General features: G+C 42.5%; 1 protein-coding gene across 1 annotated transcript in view; it reads left to right on the top strand.

The window, feature by feature from the left end:
* The first annotated feature begins 2,499 nt into the window (after positions 1 to 2,499).
* LOC124545480 (B-cell lymphoma 3 protein-like) overlaps positions 2,500 to 23,438 on the top strand; it is a 44,037-nt gene continuing 23,098 nt past the window's right edge. The window contains exon 1 of the mRNA XM_047124413.1: positions 2,500 to 2,521. Coding sequence (XP_046980369.1) covers positions 2,500 to 2,521 — 22 coding nt within the window. The remainder of the gene's footprint in view (positions 2,522 to 23,438) is intronic.

The following is a 23,438-nucleotide window of genomic DNA, read 5'->3' as shown; positions in this document are numbered from 1 at the left end:
TGTCCCATAATGTTTTCTGCGGTTATTCACGCAGCACTGCTTGTCTGTTAGCAGTGACAACTCTACGCAAACGCCGCTGCTCTAGTCGCTACGTCAAGACCGTCGACCGCTACGTTTCCCGTGGTAAGAGGTGAGGCCGGAAATTTGTTATTTTTGGCACGCTTGCGGATCTCGTAATATTTAATTCCCCAACGATTTCCGAAATGGAATGTCCCATGCGTCTAGCACCAACTACCATTCCGCATTCAAGGTCCGTTAATTCCCGTCGAGCGGGCGTAGTCCCGTCATGCGGACATAGTCACGTCGGAAACTTTTTCACATATACCTCCTGAGTACGAATGACAGCTCCGCTACCGCCGTCCGTTTACGTGCATATCGCTATCCCGTGAATTTTGTCACCTCAGTGTGTTTTGTATTCTGACTTTCCAGACAAGGACATCTAAAACAGCCGATGAAACACAAGTAGTTTTGTTGCACATGTGCCAATTTCGTGTCCTTGTATGTAGGAAGTCACTACTGCACACCTGTTTCTTTTATGCTTTTCTTTAAAATTTGTACTTAGTCGGTCTTTCACGGAACTGGCCCATCCAGCGTTAGAATGAGACACGCTCAACGTTGAGAACTACGAGGAGTTTTGAAGATTCTTATATGTTCTGTCGCTATTAGAGATGACCGTTAATGTGCTGTCGACACCCAATTGCACCCAACTGTATGGTAGCTTTAGGACATTGTCTTCCCGTTTTCTTCAGCGAACACTCAGCGTTTCACTACTTCCCAGTCACATTTGGGGATGTCTGTTCAACGCATTCTGTAAAAGTATTATCCGAAATTGCTATGATTTAACTCTGTGCTAGTAATTGTTGCATATAACGTTCCTGAAACATTCCTCCTCGTAAACAAGTGTTTTGCACTACTTAATGATGTACGAGGCGTGTTTTTTTTAAGTACAGTTTTGAAATTAAAAAAAAGACGTGCTAAGATATCTCAATAATTTTATTTTTACATGAAAGCCTATACCTTAATCTACGCACTGACGGCATTACAGTCTGATTCTTCCTTGTTTACGTTGTGTATTGAGTGTTTAAGATGCCTCCGATGTTCGTGAGTCCCGCCGACTGTGAAGTACGGGCTGTTATAAGATTTCTTAGTGCTGAAGACCTAAAAGCGATAGATATTCATCGTCAGATCTGTGCAGTTTACGGAGAAAACATTATGAATGATGGAATGGTAAGAAAGTGTGTGAGAGCATTTAAAGATGGCCGCACAAATGTGCATGATGAACAACGGAGTGGGCGTCCTTCGGTCGTTAATGAAAGTTTGGTGCAGGAAGTGGACAATAAGGTGAGAGAAAACAGACGGTTTACGATTTCCTCCTTGCGGGATGACTTTCCTAATGCTTCTCGTAGTGTTTCGTATCGCATTGGGACCGAGCACTTGAATTACCAAAAGTTGTGCGCACGTTCGGTACCGAAAATGTTGACGGATGTGCACAAAACCAAACGTTTAGACAGTGCATTGACTTCTCTTGAGCGATACCACAACGACGGTGACGATTTCTTAAGCCAATTTGTTACGGGCGATGAAACATGGGTGGCCTACGTCACACCAGAATCAAAGCAACAGTCCATGGAAGTTGAGCAAGTGCAGCATTTTGCTGCAAGACATTGCCCGTCCGCATGTGGCGAATCAGACCAAAGATCTCATCACATCTTTTTGATGGGAAACTAGATCATCCTCCGTACAGACCCGATCTTGCGCCCAGTGACTACCATCTGTTCCTGCACTTGAAACACCTGGGAGGTCAGCGTCTTCAAGACGACGACGAAGTCAAAACAATGGTGACACAGTGGTTAACATGTCAGGCGGCAGACCTCTATGAGGAGGGTATTCAAAAACTGGTACAACGTTATGACAAGTGCCTCAATATTGACGGAAATTACGTAGAAAAGTAGATTAAGGTACAGGCTTTCATGTAAAAATAAAATTGAGATACCTTGGCACGTCTTTTTTTAATTTCAAAACTGTACTTACTTAAGAAACCACGCCTCATATTTACCTATAATGTCTGCCTAGTGCGTTTTAGAGGCCTTCAGTAGTTGTATCTGAGGTATGGAATCTACCAACTCTAAAATCGTCGGATAAGATGTACTGACGTAAATAGGCGCTATGGAGTGTATATTAGAAATAGAAACGTAGTGTAAGACTGGTATAGGGATTTTCAGCTTGCTCTCGTATTGCTAATGTCGCTTTATTTTACTACGTGTGCAACCACTGCTACAGGCCCTTACTTGTACACTTGCAATCGCGTTTGGCGCCTGTTTATTCTGGTGTGTCTTGATAATGCTGCCTGTGTAACGGGATTTCTGTGCGTGACGAAGCTCCCGCGAGTCCCCTTTATCGCGACGACTACGGTGATTCCCCGACTTTCACAAAGTCTGCCCTTGTGCTGCCCATCTCGTTGGTCGTAGCTAGTTTAGTTCTCGTGCGCGCAGAGTAGCAATGGCTCGTCTGCGGTGTTCAGGTACGTCAAAACTCAGAGTTGGCCCAGTGCAAGGCATCAGAAGGGGTTGGATTGTCCGACCGACTGGGAGGAAGGTGCCCTTGCAAAGCACTGAGATTTTACATATATCATCGTGAATACTCAGAACATCGCGCAGTAGTGTGCAAAAAGTGTGGAACCTCACGTTAAAGTCCGCGTAGATACGACTAATTTAATAAGTACTTAGGTTTGTTGCTCGTAAGATCGTATTCACGTTGAACGTTATTGAGGCAATCTCGCCAGTTAAACGACGGTTCCACACATCATCTAAAAATACTTTAAATATATTTTATTTAAAAGTTTCTGCAACACATGTGAGTGAGTTGCCAAGCAGGAACAAGTTTAATCTCCGTTGGAAGACTTCACTGTGGTCGTGTGTTTTATTTCTAATGGTGGCTGTGTATTTCATTCCCATTGTCTGTACGACAGTGAAGACCTATACAGGGTATAGCATATCACAAGCCGTAGAATTAAATTTGTGAATATTGCTTGTGCTCTCTAACGCGATATCGATTGCAGACAATCAGTTTCATGATGACTAAATTTAATAAATTTACTGTGCAGCAGTAGAAAAACTTCAGTTACTTGCTCGCATGCCTAAAGTATTTTGCATATGCGAATGTCAGGCAGAGTTCTGATTTCCTTTTTGAGCAATTGACCTTCATTATTTAATTTTGTGCAACGAATAGTTTTTATTTAAGTGAGGTGCTACTCTAAAAATATCCCGTGGGGAAATCTTCGAATGAACATATATTAACATACTGATTTCTTGGTCTCCGGAGTTGGCAGTTGTCCCTATGGCAGTGCTAAATGTTTTGGCATGTCTACTATATGGCTTTTAGGTTTAACCGTTCATGTGTTCGCCAGAGACCTTGGAAGTATCTCACCTGCTTACCAGTTTTTGTTAGTCGCTAAATTTATGGGAAGTGCAATATTTTTAACAATACGAAACTGAGATGTTTAATAGTTCCCTCCTTTTTTGGCTCGAACTTTAAAGCTGGCAATTTATGCAAGACTAAATTTTCAAAATCATACAATTTATTATTTTGATTATTATTAGTTCTTTGGTCGAGTAGATAACAATACTTGGATCATCTTTAGCAAATGGTAAGAGCCGGAAAGGACCCTGAATTTTCCAGCTTTTGATATTCAGGAATGATGAGTACCACTGCGCCACCTCGCTCGGGTGTGGTTTTCCGATAAATACTTTTGTTGTGGGGCCTTTCAGCACTTAAACCATCCGTGAACACTTCTCAATTTGTTATACTATTTTTCGTAACGTTCGAAGTAGGTTTTTATAGTGTCGTGAATATTCCAATGTTTTTCCGTCTTCGCTCTTGTCCAGTGTACTTTACGTTGGTCCATGTCAGTCAAGCAGCTATACGAAATGCTAAACCTACGTGGAAAAACATACTTTCATTTTGATAACGAGCGGTGCAACATGACCTACTGCTTTGCAGAGATTATTTTTCCATCGTAAAAAGTTTTCAATTGAAATTCTCATGTATTTTGTTATGGTCTGACTGATGCCTGCAATTCTGGTGTAGATAGAGATCCCCACGCCGCTGAAGTACTCAAAAGTAAACTGTGCATAAAACTGAAAGTGTACATGAGCTGCGCCATTTTCGTTTGGCCCTCCAGCGGAGTGTTTCAGTACTGTGCCACTGGGATTTCCATGTGCGTCGGGATTGCGGGCACATATGTGGCAACAAACAGAAAAATAATTACGTAACTGTTTCGAGCTATTAATGAAGAAATTGACTAGTCCTCTATAGCCGTTTTGTACTCCTTCTGGTGAGAACTTCGGCAGGGAAAGCGATGCTTTGATTCTGCCTTCCTGTTTTCATTAGTCGGTGTGTAGACCTTTCGTAGTGTGGTATCATATACGTCGAAACATGGGGGTAAAGTAATGCTTAGTGCGCAACTGGCGTATACTGATGCTGCGAAGTCCCATATAGAGAGGGTTGCAGTCTCCAATGGGAGCAGCTACAATTAGGTGAATTTTCACCCTAAAGCGGCCCCTTGGACTTCGTGACATTCGGCAGTATATTGACTGTCTTCTTCAGAAAGCCGATCGATGTTGCGCGAAATTAGTGTAAAAACGTGGACGTGCAAATATGGCTGATACGAACTCCAGCTGTTATTTGGTCCTCGGCCTGGGATTGCACTCGCGTAAAAGGAAGTGGTGTAAGAAGAAAGGAAGATAGTTGCATGAAAGTTTATTGAGTGACTAAGGATAAGCAGCGAAATGATTATCGGAACTTTGCGGATAGATGCTCGTTCGTTCATTAGATGTACTTTTCGCGTATGGTTACTCCTGTATATGTGATTATATATGCGTAATATCTACTTATTTATTTAGATACAGTTTTAAAAACAAGAAGTAAACACAATTTTTATTTAAGCTGTGTTAGTAAATTTTTTCACCGTAGCAAAAAGTTGATGGCATCGAAGTACTGAAGCTCGTCAGCACTAGCTCCGCTTCTCGATGCACTCGTAAGTCTTTGCTATAATGCGTCCATAATAAATTTAATTTCGTTACTAATTGAAGCCCAGCTGCTTCCGGGTTCATTTGCACTGTTTTCTTTTGGGGATTACTTATTCGTTTCATTTAACGTACCATAACGCTGGCAAATCCCCTGAATACTTCATAAAGAACAAACGGTCCGCTGATTTAGAACCAATTTTCGTTTCGCAACACAGCAAATCGCGCAAAATAAACAGTTCAGCAGACTAGAGTGATCTGACAAATACAATATTAGCTAGAAACCATACACACCAAGGAGTTTGCTCAATAAAATCTGATTTCAGTAGACTCGTCAATATGTTGTAAAATCTGTAATATTATGTAATATAACACGACATACTGCACAGTATTATTCACAGTCCAGGGCCCGCTTAAAGCAAGGAGTTTGTGTGAGCATACCGATGGCTGCCGTAGCTGTGTGGTGTAGTTGCAAGTCAGCAGATGGGGCTGAGAGCCAACACGAGTCGGGGAATCACCAGAGTGAAGGGCCTGGCCGTTTTACGTAATAAGCGACGTCGCAGTCAACATACCGTACAGTGCGACGTCTACTCCGGTGCTACAAGAGATGGCAACATTTCTCACGTATCACTGTATTGACTCTTTCGGTGAATCGTCTGAATGCCGTCGACGCTGACTGTATATCGAAGGTAAAACAGCGTTAGTGTAGATATATCTGTTTTGAGAAATCAAAAAGAATGGTCCTCGTTTGAACGAAGATGTTACCTTTAGAACAGGCGTTTCTGTCAAGATAATTTGTGTAGGTCGAATAAAACATTTTACCATTTTCATTGCTTTTAAAACAATAGTTCATGAAGACATTCAGTTACACTAAATATTCGAGGGGGGACCTTCAGAATTCTGAAGGTGGCAGGGGTAAAATACAGGGAACGGAAGGCTATTTACAATTTGTGCAGAAACCACATGGCAGTCATAAGAGTCGAGGGGCATGAACGGGAAGCGGTGGTTAAGAAGGGAATGAGACGTGGTTGTAGCCTATCCCCGATGTTATTCAATCTGTATATTGAGCAGGCAGTAGAGGAAAGAAAAGAAAAATTTGGAGTGGGATTTAAAATCCACGGAGAAGAAATAAAAACTTTGAGGTTTGCCGATGACATTGTAAATCTGTCAGAGATAGCAAAGGACCTGGAAGAGCAGTTGAACGGAATGGACAGTGTCTTCAAAGGAGGATATAAGATGAACATCAACAAAAACAAAACGAGGATAGTGGTATGTAGTCAAATTAAATCAGATGATGCTAAGGGTATTAGCTTAGGAAACAAGACACTTAAAGTAGTAAACGAGTTTTCCTATTTGGGAAGCAAAATAACTGAGGATGGTCAAAGTAGGGAGGATATAAAATGCAGACTGGCAATGGCAAGAAAAGCGTTTCTGAAGAAGAAGAGAAATTTGTTGACATCGAGTATAGATTTAAGTTTAAGAAATTCCTTCCTGAAAGTATTTGTATGGAGTGTAGCCATGTATGGAAGTGAAACATGGACGATAAATAGTTTAGAGAAGATGATAATAGAAGCTTTTGAAATGTTGTGTTACAGAAGAATTCTGAAGATTAGATGGGTAGATCACATAACTAATGAGGAGCTATTGAATAGAATTGGGAAGAAGAATTTTTGGTACAACTTCACTAGAAGAAAGGATCGTTTGGTAGGACACGTTCTGAGACATCAAGGGATCACCAATTTCGTATTGAAGTGAAGCGTGGAGTGTAAAAATCGTAGAGGGAAATCAAGAGATGAATACACTAAACAGATTCAGAAGGATGTAGGTTGCAGTAGTTTCTCGGAGATGAAGAAGATCGCACAGGATAGAGTAGCATGGAGAGCTGCATCAAACCATTCTCTGGAGTGAAGACAACGAGGGGCGTTCGATAAGTAATGCAACATTTTTTTTTGCTGAAAGAAGGTTTTGTTCAGAATTCCAATACACCGTATTATTCCCACTCTTTTCGCTACAACACCTGATTTTGCAACATAATCTCCGTTCAGCGCGACGGCCTTCCGCCACCTTACTGAATGGCCTTAATGCCCACTTGGTACCACGGCAGTAGGCGACGTCGGAGTGAACGTCCTGATGCATCAATAACCTCCCCATCATTCACGTACTGTTTCCCGCGGTGTGCAGCTCTCATTGGTCCAAACAGATAGGTCATAAGGGGCTAGATCCGGGCTGTAGGGTGGATGGGGAAGAACAGTCCAATGAAGTTTTGTGAGCTCCTCTTGGGTGTGCAGACTTGCATGATGCCTTGCGATCCCGCGGAGAAGGAGAACTTTGCATGTTTGAGGGACGAACGCGCTGAAGGTAGCCGATTACACTCCAGAGTTGATCGTTACACCATTAAGCGGAATAAACCCTTCAGAGTCACAGAAGACCGTCCCCATGACTTTACTTGGCAGCATAACTGGTGTGGCGTTGTGCCAGTTCGTTTCCGGTTCAAAGTGATGGGCACATGTTTCATCGCCCGTGACGATATTCGACAAAAAGTTGTGACACGTTTACGTAAAAGAATCTCAAAATAAAGCAGAAATCTCTTCTTTAGATAAAATGGCTTTATCCCACTACATATCGGCCAATACCATACTATCGAATAGACTTTCTTTATATTATGGAACATAAAAGTACTTCACTAGTCCAAGGTATTGTCTACTACAATAATTCCTGGCTGTGTCCGTTAAATTTAAAACAGGCAGAGCAAGTATATTTATCTGCTGTTTTTCCTTGACACTTGCATTAAATTGCTTCACAAGAACAGCTTTCAGGATTTTTGGGCAGTGTGCGTTCATTGACTGGAGGAGCTAATTTTTATTCGAGAGCGTAACTATCGGTTTGCAGCTTCTTGAACTTTTCCCAACTATATATTAAACAGTATAGGCAGAGACTACGATCACATGAATACTCTTCAATTAACAAATGGTTCAAATCGCTCTGAGCACTATGGGACTTAACTTCTGTGCTCATCAGTCCCCTAGAACTTAGAACTACTTAAACCTAACTAACCTAAGGACATCACACACATCCATGCCCGAGGCAGGATTCGAACCTGCGACCGTAGCAGTCGCGCGGTTCCGGACTGAGCGCCTAAGTGTTTGACAGAGGGTGCATAGAACCATTTTCAGACTAAAGTCTGAAGTCTAAATAAACGAATGCTGCTGTCATGTAAAATGTGGAGATCCAATGCGTCCCCATGCCCAGTACAATTTTTATAGTTTCTTTCTCGAGAATTCCTCGAATTATTCGGTTTCAGATGGTCTTTGGCATTTATTGAGCGTTTCATGAGTTTAACAAGCGCTGTATTCTTTATTAAGTGAGATGTTCATTAGTGAGCCAGAACATACTGATTCCTTCTTAATATCGTGTTGCCACACCCCTGGAGGGCAATACAACAGCTGCTCTGCATGACGTGGATTCAATAAGTCCGTGCTAGGAATTTGGCACCAGATGTCTACGCGCAGGTCACGCAATCGTCGCTAGAATCATTCCCCATACGTCTCTGCGCCGCTTATATTGTAGACTTTTCTTTCACACCGTCACCAGGCGGCGTTTCGTCTCTCGGCGGGTACTGGTCATAAATGTTTTGTCTGATTAGTGTAGATGCAGATTTTTCTTTTGTTATTGCGGGGATCGATGATACACTGTCGTGTGACTCCGGAGGACTGAAAACCGTTGGGCTACGCATCTCGTGCACACGTAGGGGTGTTTCCCAAAGCAGTAGAAAGTCTGCCTTGTCGACTCATACATAGGCACTCACGTTGCCCAAAAATGGCTCTGAGCACTATGGGACTTAACTACTGTGGTCATCAGTCCCCTAGAACTTAGAACTACTTAAACCTAACTAACCTAAGGACATCACACACATCCATGCCCGAGGCAGGATTCGAACCTGCGACCGTATCAGTCGCGCGGTTCCGGACTGCGCGCCTAGAACCGCTAGACCACGTTGCCCAACCACTGGAATCAGTGACAGAAATGGGAAATTGGACTCTGCCCTGAAGTCACTGATCTAAAAACTAATGCGAGACGTAGTTTAGAGGGATTGAAGCAACGAAGTTACTTCTCTGTAGGACATTGACAAAATTTTATCGAGAGATGACTTTTGGCATTTACCGATGTACTCAAAATGATCGTGTGTTAGCCCGGCAAACCACTTTGCGTTGTCCTAGTTTGAATTAGTTCCATTAGTTTTGATTCGCGAAAAAATGTGTCACTGAAAATATTTTTATTAATACGAATACCAGCAGCCGCCATATTAGATTCCCTAAAGAGTCCAACTCCCATGTATAAATCAGCTTGAAAAGTCTGATTATTTTACAAATGTGTTAAATCGAAGACAAGCCCCCAGGCTGTGCAGCTACCACGAAAACACGAAACTTCAGACAAGTAGGACTGTGTACTTTTAGTATAAATTTTTTTTAAATTAATAGCAGAAACGTGATCAATGCTGGTCGCTGGGCTGCTTGGTGGCTCTTCCTCAAGTGGGACTATGGCCACTTTGAAACGGCACAGTGGCCGAAACTGGCAAACAGTGGAAAGTAACAGCAATTCCTGACGGAGGCGGACGTGTCCTCTTTTCCGAAATTTTAGATAATATACTTGCCGCACTGTAGTAGTATCCCATTTATTTACTTGTTCGGCATTTGCAAAAGCAGTCATCACATTAAATGCTTTTCACAATGTATTAACTACTGTATTGTTAAAATTCTGTAGTGAATTATAGTATTCGTCACAAATTTTCTTAATTCTATGCTACATTACAAACATCCTTTAGCCCCTATATGGTGAGCCAGTGTGTCTGTATATTCCTCAGTTCACTCTCATACCCAAGTACTTCACACACAAGTAAATGGTCCATTGATTGGATTTCATCGCATCCACATTCAGTAGTTTCTGATAGGCCCTATTTGTTCATCAGCTGCTAGCATTTGTCAACAGTCGTTCTGACATAGATCAAAGTTGTCCCCAGTTTCCTCGGGAGGTTGAATCCTTCGTCGGTATTCCAGAAAGGTGGGGTAGATTTAGTCTGTCATTACGTGCCAGGTCTTACCGTATAAGGCTTTCTGGGTTGTCTAGGATTTTTGTTTATACTCTGTGGTTGATCGTGATCGCCTAATTTCGAGAGGGTCTGTTTTTGCTAGAATGTGCAATCAGGCACTCGGGCTGTCCCGGAGTGTTTCAGAGATTGATCGCATTGTGTCCTTCAGTTAGACGTCCGCTGTCTTTATCCTAACACAGTAGCAGTGATTCTGCCCAAAAAACAAGGGCCATAGCACAGTTGTCTCGTAGAAAATCAGGTATGGTTGTTGGACTGGCCACTCAAATCTCTGACCTATACGCCATAGAAAATTTTAGTGTGGCCGAGAAAATTGGTTCCACGACGCTGTTTCATTTTTGGTTTGTACACTCGCATACCATCTCTCCTGTTACGGGAAACGCTTTTGTTTACGCGCATATTTTCAATTCCCCCCCCCCCCCCCCCTCACTCACTCACACTCTCTCTCTCTCTCTCTCTCTCTCACACACACACACACACACACACACACACACACACCAACACCAACGTAGGTTCACGATGTATTGGTCGAAGGTGGTAACCTATTAATTCTACAAAGACATACAATATCATTTATACAAACAAAAGCGTAGTTAAGTTTACACATTTCATTCGTAAAGATGACTGTTGATAAATGTAAATAAAACTCTTTAGTGTGGCAGTCGTTTGACAAGTGAATGACGCAGTACACTGTTTTATTTATGTAGTGATGTTTAAGATCTCGCCCACGCCTGCGCAAGAGCTAGTCACTGCCAGAAATCCAGTACCACTGCCACAAGACAATGGGACATTAATTTGAGAATCTTGATGCCAGCTGTTGCTAGGAGCGTTTTCTCCGTGAATAGTTCGCTATGCCCCACGTTCTTCGACTGCATATGTAGGGTTACGTCGGTTGTTTATGACACCCAAGTACCACAGGGTTAGAAGTGTTATTACACTCCATATCCACAAAATTGGGGGACTGTTCGTACTAGTTGGTGCAGTTGTGTTTTGCAGCGCACAGGGTTACGTTTTGGTGGTGTTTGAGTGTTAGTCAACTCGTCCAGGAATCCAACCGTTTATCTTGTTTTGGAAATATGAAAACAAATTTCACTTTCAGTGTATGAGACAGTCGCGCAAATTCTTTATCTATTAATTGCTGCAGTGATGTTGCAGACAGTTATATGGGCTTGTGTTTCTGTTACGAACAGCGATGGGTGTCCGATTTCTGGCCACATACTGTATTTCGTGCTTGTACTAAATAAATACTGAGTAGAAGTGTGTTTGGATTAGTTTAATTTGGAAACTGCTACTGGCTCTTCGAACTTTGTTAGTCGCGCATTCCAAGCAAGACACCAGTGGAAACAATGAATAACACAATGATATAATTGTTTGCAATTGTATGCTTGTATACGTTTACCGTAGTCACTGTCACCCCTGCGCTTTATGTCCGATTGTATGTAGAAATGAAAACGTTAAAAAATACAAAACATTTTTACAAGGAAAAATGGCAGAGAAAATCAGACGCAACAACAGTACCTTTGTGCTAGATTGAGGGGTGTGGGTACCCAGGCTTACGACTTGAACAGTCTGTATTGTAGACATCGTAAGACCGGATACAGACGTCATCTCGTAACCTGTACTGCATGCATCCACCTCCGACTCGGGAGACTATGGTATTCTGTCGTGCAGGCGTTGAACTGTGTCGAAGAAAGTTCGCAAAAGTGAGAAGACACCCGCAGAATTCTGCACTGGTCGCGGCAGGGAACCCCCGTTCCGAAACTGCCGTTGCACTCCCACGGCGGAGTGCTTACCGCTAGACGACGTGTAACGGGCTGGGAACTAAATTGTTAGTGTAACCTGCTTACTGCTGCAGGGTCTGAGAGTGTCGTCATCAAGATCTGGTCATTGCTGGAACAGAGCTCTGCTGCTGGCGAGGACTTATTAGCAAGTAAGCCACAGCGTGTACCACAATTACTGTGCGTAGGCACGCCTTAGATGTACACACATCAAAAAAAGTCTTGTATCACCTCGGTTCCGAGAGTTCGGAACCCTTTTATTGCTCATGAAAACCACACATTGCATGTTGTACCACCTTACAGCGAGACGTTCAGAGGTACAGATTGCTGTACACACCGGTACCTCTAATACCCAGTAGCACGTCCTCTTGCATTGATGCATGTCTGTATTCATCGTGGCTTACTGTCCACAAGTTCATCAAGGCACTGTTGGTCCATATTGTCCCAATCCTCAATGGCGATTCGTCGTAGACCCCTCAAAGTGGTTGGTGCGTCACGTCGCCCATAAACAGCCCGTTTCAATCTATCCCAGGCATGTTCGACAGGGTTCATGTCTGGAGAACAAGCTATCCACTCTATTCGAGCGAGCCGACCGGGGTGGCCGAGTGGTTCTAGGCGCTACGATCTGGAACCGAGCGACCGCTACGATAGCAGGTTCGAATCCTGCCTCGGGCACGGATGTGTGTGATGTCCTTAGGTTAGTTAGGTTTAAATAGTTCTATGTTCTAGGGGGCTGATGACCTCAGAAGTTAAGTCCCATAGTGCTCAGAGCCATTTGAACCATTTGTGACGGCCTACTTCTGATTTTTACAAATATTTAATTAAATGAAAAATATTATTTCAGGCATTTTGTTTCTCGATTAAAAACCTGGACAGTTATATGTCCCGAATGATCTTCTCGGGACACCATCATATGTGAAAACCGGACTGTCCCCGCAAAACTGGGACGTCTGGTTGGGCTAGTGTTGGGTTACAGTTGTTAACTTTATTAAACTCTTCGCGGCGGCGGCGGCGGTGCTGCTGGTGGTGGTGGTGATGCTGGTGCTAGCGGGGGATGGGGGTCTGCATAGTTACATTTACAGTGAAATTAATCGCATTAAGGGGGCGAGGAATGTAAGTAACAGGTCAAGGCTGCTGACATTACATAGGATCGCGGCAGAAATAGCAATGTATTATATATCGTTCCAGCTAACGTCAAACACCTATGCTTCAGTTTTGAAGGACTCTCCAGCGTTGGTAAGAATAATTCTATTAAGACAAAAACATCACGATTCTCTCAAAATAGCCGCGCGGGATTAGCCGAGCGGTCTAGGGCGCTGCAGTCATGGACTGTGGGACTGGTCCCGGCGGAGGTTCGAGTCCTTCCTCGAGCATGGGTGTGTGTGTTTGTCCTTAGGATAATTTAGGTTAAGTAGTGTGTAAGCTTAGGGACTGATGACCTTAGCAGTTAAGTCACATAAGATTTCACACACACATTTCTCTCAAAATATCGGCAGGTAAGAGTCGTCAGCACGAACCAAAGAGCAAACACCTGTCACTTTTCTAAAATGTCGTTTCGGGTGATTGACTCATTTATGAAATACTGCGAGTACACCCTGTTATCGTCTTCTTCTCTGACGACGCTAGTTTAATTTTTATCGCTAAGTAATGTGTGTGTTCCTACTGTCATGTCCCGTGACGTTAGAACTGGTGTCGCGTGATTGTAGCCTCTAGTTTATTTTCGTGTTCTTGTATTTAACCGTAGCGTGGGCTCTCATACACACACAGCTTCCTGTTATTACTTCGCTACGGCGATTCATAATTTCTAATTTTTTGTAAGTGTTTGAATGATGACATGTTGTTCAGTTATCAGAGCAGTTGAGTTCCCTGGTAGTATTAGTGATCTCCTATTACGAATTGTCAGCGACATTTTCCGCTTAGTGTGTCATTTTTTTCTGCAATACAGTGCGCCGAATACATCTGGGTCACTTCGCAGTGACGCTCTCAAGGTTCTTGACTCCAAGATGTTCAGTGACGTGAATAGGGTGTGTAATAAAAGTACCGAAAACGTTGAGTGCTTTCTGCGGAACAGGAAACCCATCATCTTTCAAGGGAGAGCCCCTGTCCAGAAGTGCATAGTCTGTGCTCTGTGGGGTGTAGAGATTTGAGAATGGTGGTGTCAGAATTTATTCAGTTTGTGTTTAATTCCCTAATTAATTGCACAACCCATTAGGCATCAGTATAACTGGGTTATACGGACTGTTTCTAATTGCTATCCTTTGCATTCCCAGCATCTTTCCATAGTCCATTTGCTTGTTATAATTTGGTAGCTGTGTTGTGCACCAGTGCAGTAATGTTGTTGATGACATTACTACTTGTTCACCAAACAGCATCTCCAAAATCAGTAGACATTGGATGTGCCCTTGTCCTTGTATGGTATAAACGATCTGCCATTGTATGTCCAACAAGTTAAAGTAGTAATCTTTTTTTTATGCAGATAATTTAATCATATCCAATGGAGAAACTTACGCTTCAAAGTGTTAATAAAATTTTCTTGAGATTTATTAACTGGTTCTCTGCAAATGGACCACCAGTGAGCTAAAATAAAATACAATACCTCTATACCGATTTTGTGCTGCGCACGGCCTGAAAACACAACGAGAAATAATGCATCAAGAGTAATCATTAAATGAACCAGAATATTCTGGGTTCTTGGCTGTTTCTATTGATAAGAATCTGATCTGGAAATCTAGGATCTGCGACTTTTGCATTCGGATGTAACATTTTGAACATGAAAATGTCAAAGTTCACTTACTTCTACTTTCATCCCCTGTGGTCTTATGGATTCGTATGCTGGAGTAACTAGTCGTCGAGGAAGAAAGTGTGTTGCAGAGAATCGTGTAATAAGTGGGAGCCCACTGCAGAATCTCCTGTTGTGTGCCCTTCGTCCGTTTGACAAACTGACAACGGCTTCGTAGTATATTTTCTCTTTTACGAAGCTTGTTGTCAACAATCATTCACAATTCTAATATTCAGAAATATAATATTACGAGAAACGACTTGCACTATCCTTCACTGTGTTAGTGCGGCGCTGGAAGGAATGGCGTAGTCAGCCATAAAATCTTTTGACTATCTACGTAGTGATGTAAAGAACTAAACAGATAGTAGAATTAATTTGAAACGTAAACTACTTCATCTCAGAAGAGTTTATAAATGTCTAACAAAATAGAAGGTAGGTTTACTTAAACCGTGGACACAGAATGTTTTTATTCAGACAATTTGTGCCGGTTGCACATGCTTTTGCAACCATATTAAGACGTAGCTTCGGAATATAATGTGCGTCAGACTCGTAGCGATTGCATCTTTGATCCTTTAAAAGGTATGCTCGTAAATTGCCAAGATATTCCTCGTTCACCCGTCCTGCTGTTAAATGAAACGTACAAAGCAGGCGGAAACGTGCTGTCCGCTGAGGACATTAACAGGGGAAGGCCCGCCAAATAGACAGTCATGCTGGAACTTTCTTGTTCCTGCCCCTGGCTCCGCAGCTATACCGCTGACCGTTCGTGAATGTGCAGTCAGTAACGACCATCTCGTGGAAATGCAATGGGCTCCTTCTGTCCATGTGCCCAGAGGCGACTTATTTTAAAACGTCATAGTCCATTTGTCATTTCCTGACCGCCAGAACATTTTTATTTGTCTTAAAACGTCATAGTCCATTTGTCGATCCCTGACCGCCAGTACATTTTATTTAGTGTGACATCCACCTGTGAACTACTTCTAATCATCGGTGCTGCGGTCTTCAGTCCGGAGTCTGGTTTTATCCAGCTCTCCACTTTAATCTAACCCATCAAGCCTCTTCACGTCTGCATATCTACTGCAACCTACATCCATTTGAAGGTACATAGTTCTTGCCATAGCAATTTTCAATATGTCCACCTGCCTTCTCTCTGCTTTACCGCGTTTCTTTTCCCAGTTTCTTTGCGGCAGCAAGTTGTCACCTCAAGTGACCGTAACTCAGTTGCTGCTTCTCCGTAGTATCACGGGCAATTTTATTTATTTATTTTTGCTTAAATTCCCATTCTCATCTTTATTGGCGTTGTCATAAATTTCATCTTTCTTCTTTAATCCTTCTCTGAGCCATAGGTGAGCGCTATTCGGAAATAACCTGAACGTATGTATCTTTTGTCTTCTGCATGTTGGTGTTCCACACGAACGAGTTTAGCTGTGATATTACAGAACTTGAATATCAGAATGGATTTAGAATGAGAGAGCCTGTGTCAATAGCCTGTTCGTCCCAACGAACGTAAGTCATAGAATATCGAAAAGAGCGACGCTTGATAATGTAATACATAAAAAAAGCGTATGGTGGTGTTTTACTAAAATAGTGTGTGTAGTTGAGAAATACTCATAATTTTTCCATTGCTTTCCCGTAGGTAGAGGCCTCAGACATGGTTGCCTTTCACGTACGTTATTGAAACTAAGCAGGATGTCTTTTCTATGTGTATAGAAAATCAAACGAGTAACGTGTGCCGGCCGGTGTGGCTGAGCGGTTCTAGCCGCTTCAGTCTGGAACCGCGCGACCGCTACGGTCGCAGGTTCGAATCCTGCCTCTGGCATGGATGTGTGTGATGTCCTTAGGTTGGTTAGGTTTAAGTAGTTCTAAGTTCTAGGGGACTGATGACCTTCGATGTTAAGTCCCACAGTGCTCAGAACCATTAGAACCATTTTGAAGTACATTTTATTTCCAAAAAGTAATCGAAATGTTGTGCACCATTTTTCACACAGACCAGTATTTACGGAGAAGTCGCTAGTTTTGTATAACTCATAAACGACAAAGGGGACGACCGTAAAACTAATACGTACGAAAATAATCACTTTGTGAATATTTAATGGAGCAGCTTTGGTCGGCTGATCTGGTTAAAGATATTTTACTGAGGTCGCTCGTGTGAATAAGAAACTGTTGTTAGTTATTAACAAAAGCGTTGACTAAAACAAACAGATGGAACGGAAATTTTCTCGTTAAGATTGGTGGCACTTTGAACTGCCGACATTGTGGTGTGTGTCGAAAAGCCCCTCTCTGTCATGGAAACATTGGTCTAGAAATTGTAGCCAGATGACTATCAAACTTGGAAAAGTTATACGTAAATTACAGTTTGATGGGGACGATGTTGTCTTAACAGAAGATCGTGAGGTTATTGAGTACGTGGTTAAAATAACTTGTGAATTAATAAGAAACGGGAAGAAGGGAGTGTCTGGATATAGAATAGAGAATAGTCAGAATGATCGGCTTTTGGGATTGAGGTGTTGCATTTGTTCATTGCTCTTGTATTGCACAACTTTCCACAATATCACGTCAGGTTTCAGTTGGATAAAGCGACATAGCATACTTTTAGGCGGGCAGAATTACCCCGTAAAGATTTGATGCCATTAGTACGGCTTTCAGGAACAAACACGATTGTGACTTTTTGTATCGGCTGCGTGGAGGAATGAAGGATAGGAAAATCAGTTTATAGTTCGTGAATTTTCTGGTGGTACAACCCGAATATTATAATTTCTCAATCTGTATTCCGAGGGGTTCTTTTTGAAGGCGAGAGACACAGGTCTAAATGCAATCCATCGTTATTTGTAAAGAATTAAGTTATTTGGCTGTAATCGTGAAAACTAATTTTTTTTATGGTCTAAAATTTTACCGAGCCACATGGTCTCGTTAAACATGAATATCCGAGCTTTCGACATGTCCACCTTTGTCATTGTCAGGTAAACAACTACCTTTGTCATTGTCAGGTAAACAACTGACAGTGGAAGAATTAACAGAATCACACAGCTCCCACGCACTGCTGAATGCGAATCCAGTGTTCGTTAAAATTGTACATGCACCATATCAATAAGGAAGTTGGGGAAGAACTTTAAATGACGGCTGTAGTAGCCTAGCGGTTCTAGGCGCTTCAGTCTGGAACCGCGCGACCGCTACGGTCGCAGGTTCGAATCCTGCCTCGGGCATGGATGTGTGTGATGTCCTTAGGCTAGTTAGGTTTAAGTAGTTCTACGTTCTAGGGGACTGATGACCTCAGCTGTTAAGTCCCATAGTTCAAATGGTTCAAATGGCTCTGAGCACTATGGTACTTAACATCTCACGTTAACACCAACGAGGCAGGATTCGAACCTGCGACCGTAGTGGTCGCGCGGTTCCAGACTGAAGCGCCTAGAACCGCTCGGCCACCTGCGGCCGGCAGAGCATCGCTATCGTTTTGGTTCTGTTACTTCTGCTTTCTTAAAGATGGCAGTTGTGGATACTGTCCAAAGCTCGCATTCTCATAGAGAATTAATGCAACAAATCGAGAACATTTACTGTAACAAGTCTGACGCGAAAGACTTCGTGGTTATGTTTTTGATGGATTTCTTCAAGTTTCGTTATTTTTTTCCCAAACTTCATATTGTTTGCTTATTACGTTTTACTGGGTATGCCGTATTCAATTTGGTTTCTTCGGTAGGTCACGATTTATTTCTTTAAAATGCTAAGTTCATCGTTGGTTTTCTTTTTTAGGCCAAAAAATACACCAAGAGCGTAGTCTATTTTTTTGTCTTTGCTGACTCGGAAATACATTAAATGTGAAGATGCATTTGTACAGTTTCGCTAGTTTTTATGACTTGACAGCATGTCACCTTCAAAGTTGTTTGAAGAATTTGTTTAAAAGAGTTATTTTCGAATAGTTTTTTCAAGAGTAAGTGGTGGCGGTGGTCTGTACTTACACATCTTCGGTGTGTTTTCCTTGTTGATTATAATTACAAGCACTATTGTGACTAAACAACAGAAAAACAGTGCTGTAATATTCAACATCATTTAAATATTACAGCAGTGTTCTGATTATGGGCTTTTTTTTAATGTAGAAAATATTCTCCAAAGTACCAGCGGAGAGCAGTTGGTTAATACATATTATAATGTTTCGGCGGAGTTATATTAGGTGAGAGTGAAGTATATAGAATGACAGCCAACAAGGAAAACACTCCAGAGATGTACAATACAGCCGAACGTGAAAATACAGAATATACGGCACTACCGTACTACTCGGAAAAAAATATTCAAAAATAATAAGTTCTTAAATCTTCCGATTGATTTGCAGACGACGTGATGTCACCCCAAAAAAGCAAATCAAGTGTTGATATACACTTTCACAATTAAAGTTGTTTCAGGTGAGTAATCAAAGGGAAATGAAAAGTTCACTTATACTTTCTAGGCGATCAAGAGAAAAAGTCACGGATTTTGTGTAATATTTTTACAGAAACAGCCTCACCGATGATGGTAAATAGAAACAAGTGTTTTTCAGTAGACGAAAAAACCGAAATTCAGTAAACTTTACCGGATTGTTGGTGTACAGCGCCACCGACAGATTTGTGGCTGACTGCTGTACGCAACAATAATTTATTTCACAGGGCCTCCAGCCGTGTTCTAATTTGACAAAATTGCATTCAACTGTACTGGCTATTTGGGAAGCTGAATGACGAAAGACCTCGATGCATTAGGCAGGAGTTACTTGTGTAGGTGGTTACCGCGGGTGATACGGACGCCGGCAAGTAGAAATCAAACACGGAAGTGTGACGTTGTGCAAGGAAGAGCGCGTTGTGAAGTACACGTGCGGCGCGGTGTGGCGCAAGTGCGGCCGAGCCGGAGGTTTTTCCCCGGGAGGCGCGGCGCGGCGCTGCCGTCGCCACGGCGCGCTGGGGGCGGTCAGTCGTGGCCAGACCGTCGTTTGGACCGGGTCGCTTTCTAGCGCGCTGAGCAGCCGTGGCGCCCCTTGAGTTTCCAGCGCAGCCTCCAGCGGAGGCTCCCGCCGCCCGCGGCCGCCGCGCCATGGTCGCCCTGCTCCCCGTTCCCGGCAGTGTCATCGTCATCGCGCGCCGTTCGCCGACGTCCAGGCGAGGAGGTTCGTCGCTAGCATTTTCGTACCGTCGCAACCCGTCCCGTTGTCGGACGTTCAAAGTTGCTTTGTTGGTGTAGTGAAATGTCCAGTGCGCGTTTCTCTGCCCTCTGCTCTTCCCGTATTGTGTGCGCATTGTCGGGTAGTACGTGAAGAGCACGGCGACAGACTGGCGTCGCGGATTGTGAGAAGAATCAGTGAGTCGAACCCGGCACGCTTTGGTGCGGCGATACGGTGCCACGTTCTCCAGCTACGCTCCAGTTAGCAAGGTAGCGTTACTTTGTTCCGAACTAGATTGATGGAACATGCTGTGTAGCATTAGCGACAGTGATTTTATGGATTTTGTTTCTGTTTGTAGCATTAAATGCAGAATGTGGAGTGGTAAAGAAAGGCTAGCCTCATTGAGGAAGAGCTTCGGAGTGACAGGTGTATGCTCCCGTTAGTTATATCCATCTTCGACATTACCCATTGGCACGATAAATTTACATGATCCCAAATGTTAACTACCAATGTACCACTAAATAGGGTTTATTCCCGATGCATTTGATGGAAGAAAGGTAGTTTAAAAACCTGTATACGTTCATTAATCCCTGCTAGTCGAATTTGGTATGTGTCACGCACACTAGAGCGATATTCTACGATGGGTCGCGCGAGTGTTTTGTAAGCGATCAGTAGTACTATTGAACATCAACTGTCGGTAGTGAGAGAGAGAGAGAGAGAGAGAGAGAGAGAGAGCGAGCGAGCGAGCCAGCCAGCGCCAGCCAGCCTGCCTGCCTGCCTGCCTTTCGCTTTCTTGTTGTTGTAGTAGTAGTAGTAGTAGTAGTATCTGCTCTCGGGACGCGGAACCAGCTTCTTTAAGGACAGGAAAATAATTTCTTACAGTGACTTCAGTCGTGGTTCTACCTCTAAGACCTACCGCCATTTTCCAGGTAGGGAGCGAAAGCGCACCGGCCCTGTTTGCAACGATGCTTCCACAGCATCAGCGTCAACAGGACGCGCCGCGTCACGTCACATCTTGGCAAGGACGTGTCTCGCAATCTGTGTGTTCGTGACGTTAAAGCGTGACTTTCTTTTCGATGCATCCCTGTTCCCGCTCTTGCAATAGACTTCTTTCTGACCGACTGCTAGTAACTTATCGCAGACGCATGTTGTCCGGTATTGGTACAGGGACGACAGGCGTGCACAATTGTGCCCCGTCGACATGTGGAACACCTGAGACATTGGTTGTATCTGCCACCGACAGAAGGTTGGATTCTGCTCCTGCAGCTTCTTTCAACAACAGGATTATAATTCGCGTCCACTTAAAGCGGTGTTTCGATAAACATGGTCGTATCGACTTTTAATTTCATAGATTTTGTTACTGGGAAAATTTGCAAGCGAGGTAACCGTAGATGAAATATATATTTATACGGATGGCGATAAGTCTGGCCGAATTCTAGCATCCATGTCGCGCACCCGACTTTATAGTATCTATGTGGGCCAACTAGTATGCATTCACGCGTTTATCAGCTACAAACAGTTTAAAAATTGTTGGCACTATCATTAAAAAGGTTTTTATTAGTATGCCCGTGGTAGCATTGAAAATACATGTTTAAGGTGTGTACGCAACTACAGATAATTACGTAATGACGTAACAATCACACGTCAATTTATTTTGTAGCGGACTGTTTTACATCTAGAAAGCAATCCAAAATTCTAAATATTAGTTTCATGTTCCATGGATCACTTTGCACGGTAGATCGTAATGTTGTGGAACGAGTCATATTACATTAACATTTCAAATTAATTTGTACAATTGGTTACATTCAGAACACTTCTAAGGGTCTCTCTCTCTCTCTTTTTTTCTCTCCAAAACAGAAAACTATACACAGAAGCTGCGAGTTAGTGAGTCTTGCCCACAACCTTTTGCGCTTTATAGTAATGAAAATGCTACGGAACGGGAGTTTTCAAGGAGAAATTTTCTCAGGTTGTTTTCAGACTTTTACTTTGCTGCCTGTCAGACATTGTATATTGCTGGATAAGTGATCAAAATTTTTCGTTGCTACATTGTTGATTGTAATTTTTCCTTTTGGCATTGTTCCTTTTGAACTGTAGTGGATTATTTGTTAAACGTCAAGGGAATAAATATACTGTGAGGCAGTAGTCAGAATGCCCAACTCCATAAATAGCATGGACGCTTGTGACCATAGCTGTTTTGCGCCCTAAAACGTTATGAAAAAAGGAAAAAAAATCATAAACAGCTGTCTAAAAGATAATTGTGGGCCAGCGCCAAATATTATTCTTCAGCACCTTTTTGCGCAATGAACACTTTCTTTCTTAAAGATGAGTTACTCCAGAACATTATTCTATAATAAACTATGGAATGAAAATATGCGATATATGTCAACTTGCTGATCTCTCTCTTCCCAAAATTTGCAGTGATTCTAAGTGCAAATGTGGCTGAACTGAGTTGTTTTAGGGGTTCCAAATGTACTTTTTTGCAATTCCAATTTTCATCAATATAGACACCTAAGAATTTTCAAGTTTCCACTCTATTTATTATTTCCTCTCTATGTATCACACTTACATTGGCGTAGGACTCGTGCAGAACTGAATATACTGCGCCTTTTTAAAATTTAATTGCAGAAAACCAGTCATAGATACTTTGGGACTAGTGCAGCAGGGGATACAACCCGTCGGCTTTGGACAATGACGTCACAAGTGGCCAATCGAGAAGCGATTCTTCTTAGTGTTGTAGCTCCCTTCAGTGGCTGATAAGTGTTTTTTGACTTAAAAAAAAAAATCTCACGAGATAGAATAAACAGATCCACTTTATTAAGCAATCAGTAAAAAAACTAAACTGAAACATAACAGCAAAAGCGAAAATGGTAAACTGCTCTCTGGCGGCTTGTGACGTCCTTGTCCAAAGCCGACGGGTTGTATCCCCTGCTGCACTAGACCCGATACTTTAAGAATTTTGTTTACCATTTCATCTGTTTCTATGTGCATGCTTGGAGTAAGTACAACGTTGGCGTCATTTGCAAATGGAGCTAATTCTGATTGAAAGATCGCATACATATGAGGCACAATAGTGGGTCTAAGATTGAGCCTTGGGTAACCCCATACGTGATTTCTCTCCCCCCCCCCCCCCCCAGTCAGGATTATGGTTTAATTAGTAAGAACAGCTTCCTGAATTCTTTTGAGTAGATGTTACATATATTTGTTGGCTATACCATCAATCCCATGACACTTAAATTTATCTGAGAGAATACTGTGATTCACACAGTCAAATGCCTTCGATAAGTCGCAGAAAATACCATCCGGCTCTATATTATTTAATTTTTGGTGAGTGAACATGTAAATGGTATTCTCAGTAGAGCAACCGTTTTGAAATACAAACTGTGATTCTCTAAGGATATTGTTGTCAAGATAAGATAGTATTCTAAAACATCCTAAAACACATCACCTTCTCAAAAATTTTGGAGAAGTCGGCAGGGAAACATTTCAGACCACAGAGGACGTTTTACGTTAATAAAACGAGATGAGCATGGTATTACAAATAACGTTTAATATTTTATCCATCTTAGCGTAATTTGTTGCCATTTGCCGATTATAGTGCATGCCTTAGTGCGCAAGTGCACAGTATAGTAGCGTTTTG

The sequence above is a fragment of the Schistocerca americana genome, chromosome 8 (assembly GCF_021461395.2).
Source record: "Schistocerca americana isolate TAMUIC-IGC-003095 chromosome 8, iqSchAmer2.1, whole genome shotgun sequence".
NCBI lineage: Eukaryota > Metazoa > Arthropoda > Insecta > Orthoptera > Acrididae > Schistocerca > Schistocerca americana.
This window is presented reverse-complemented; position numbering and strand designations above follow the sequence as displayed.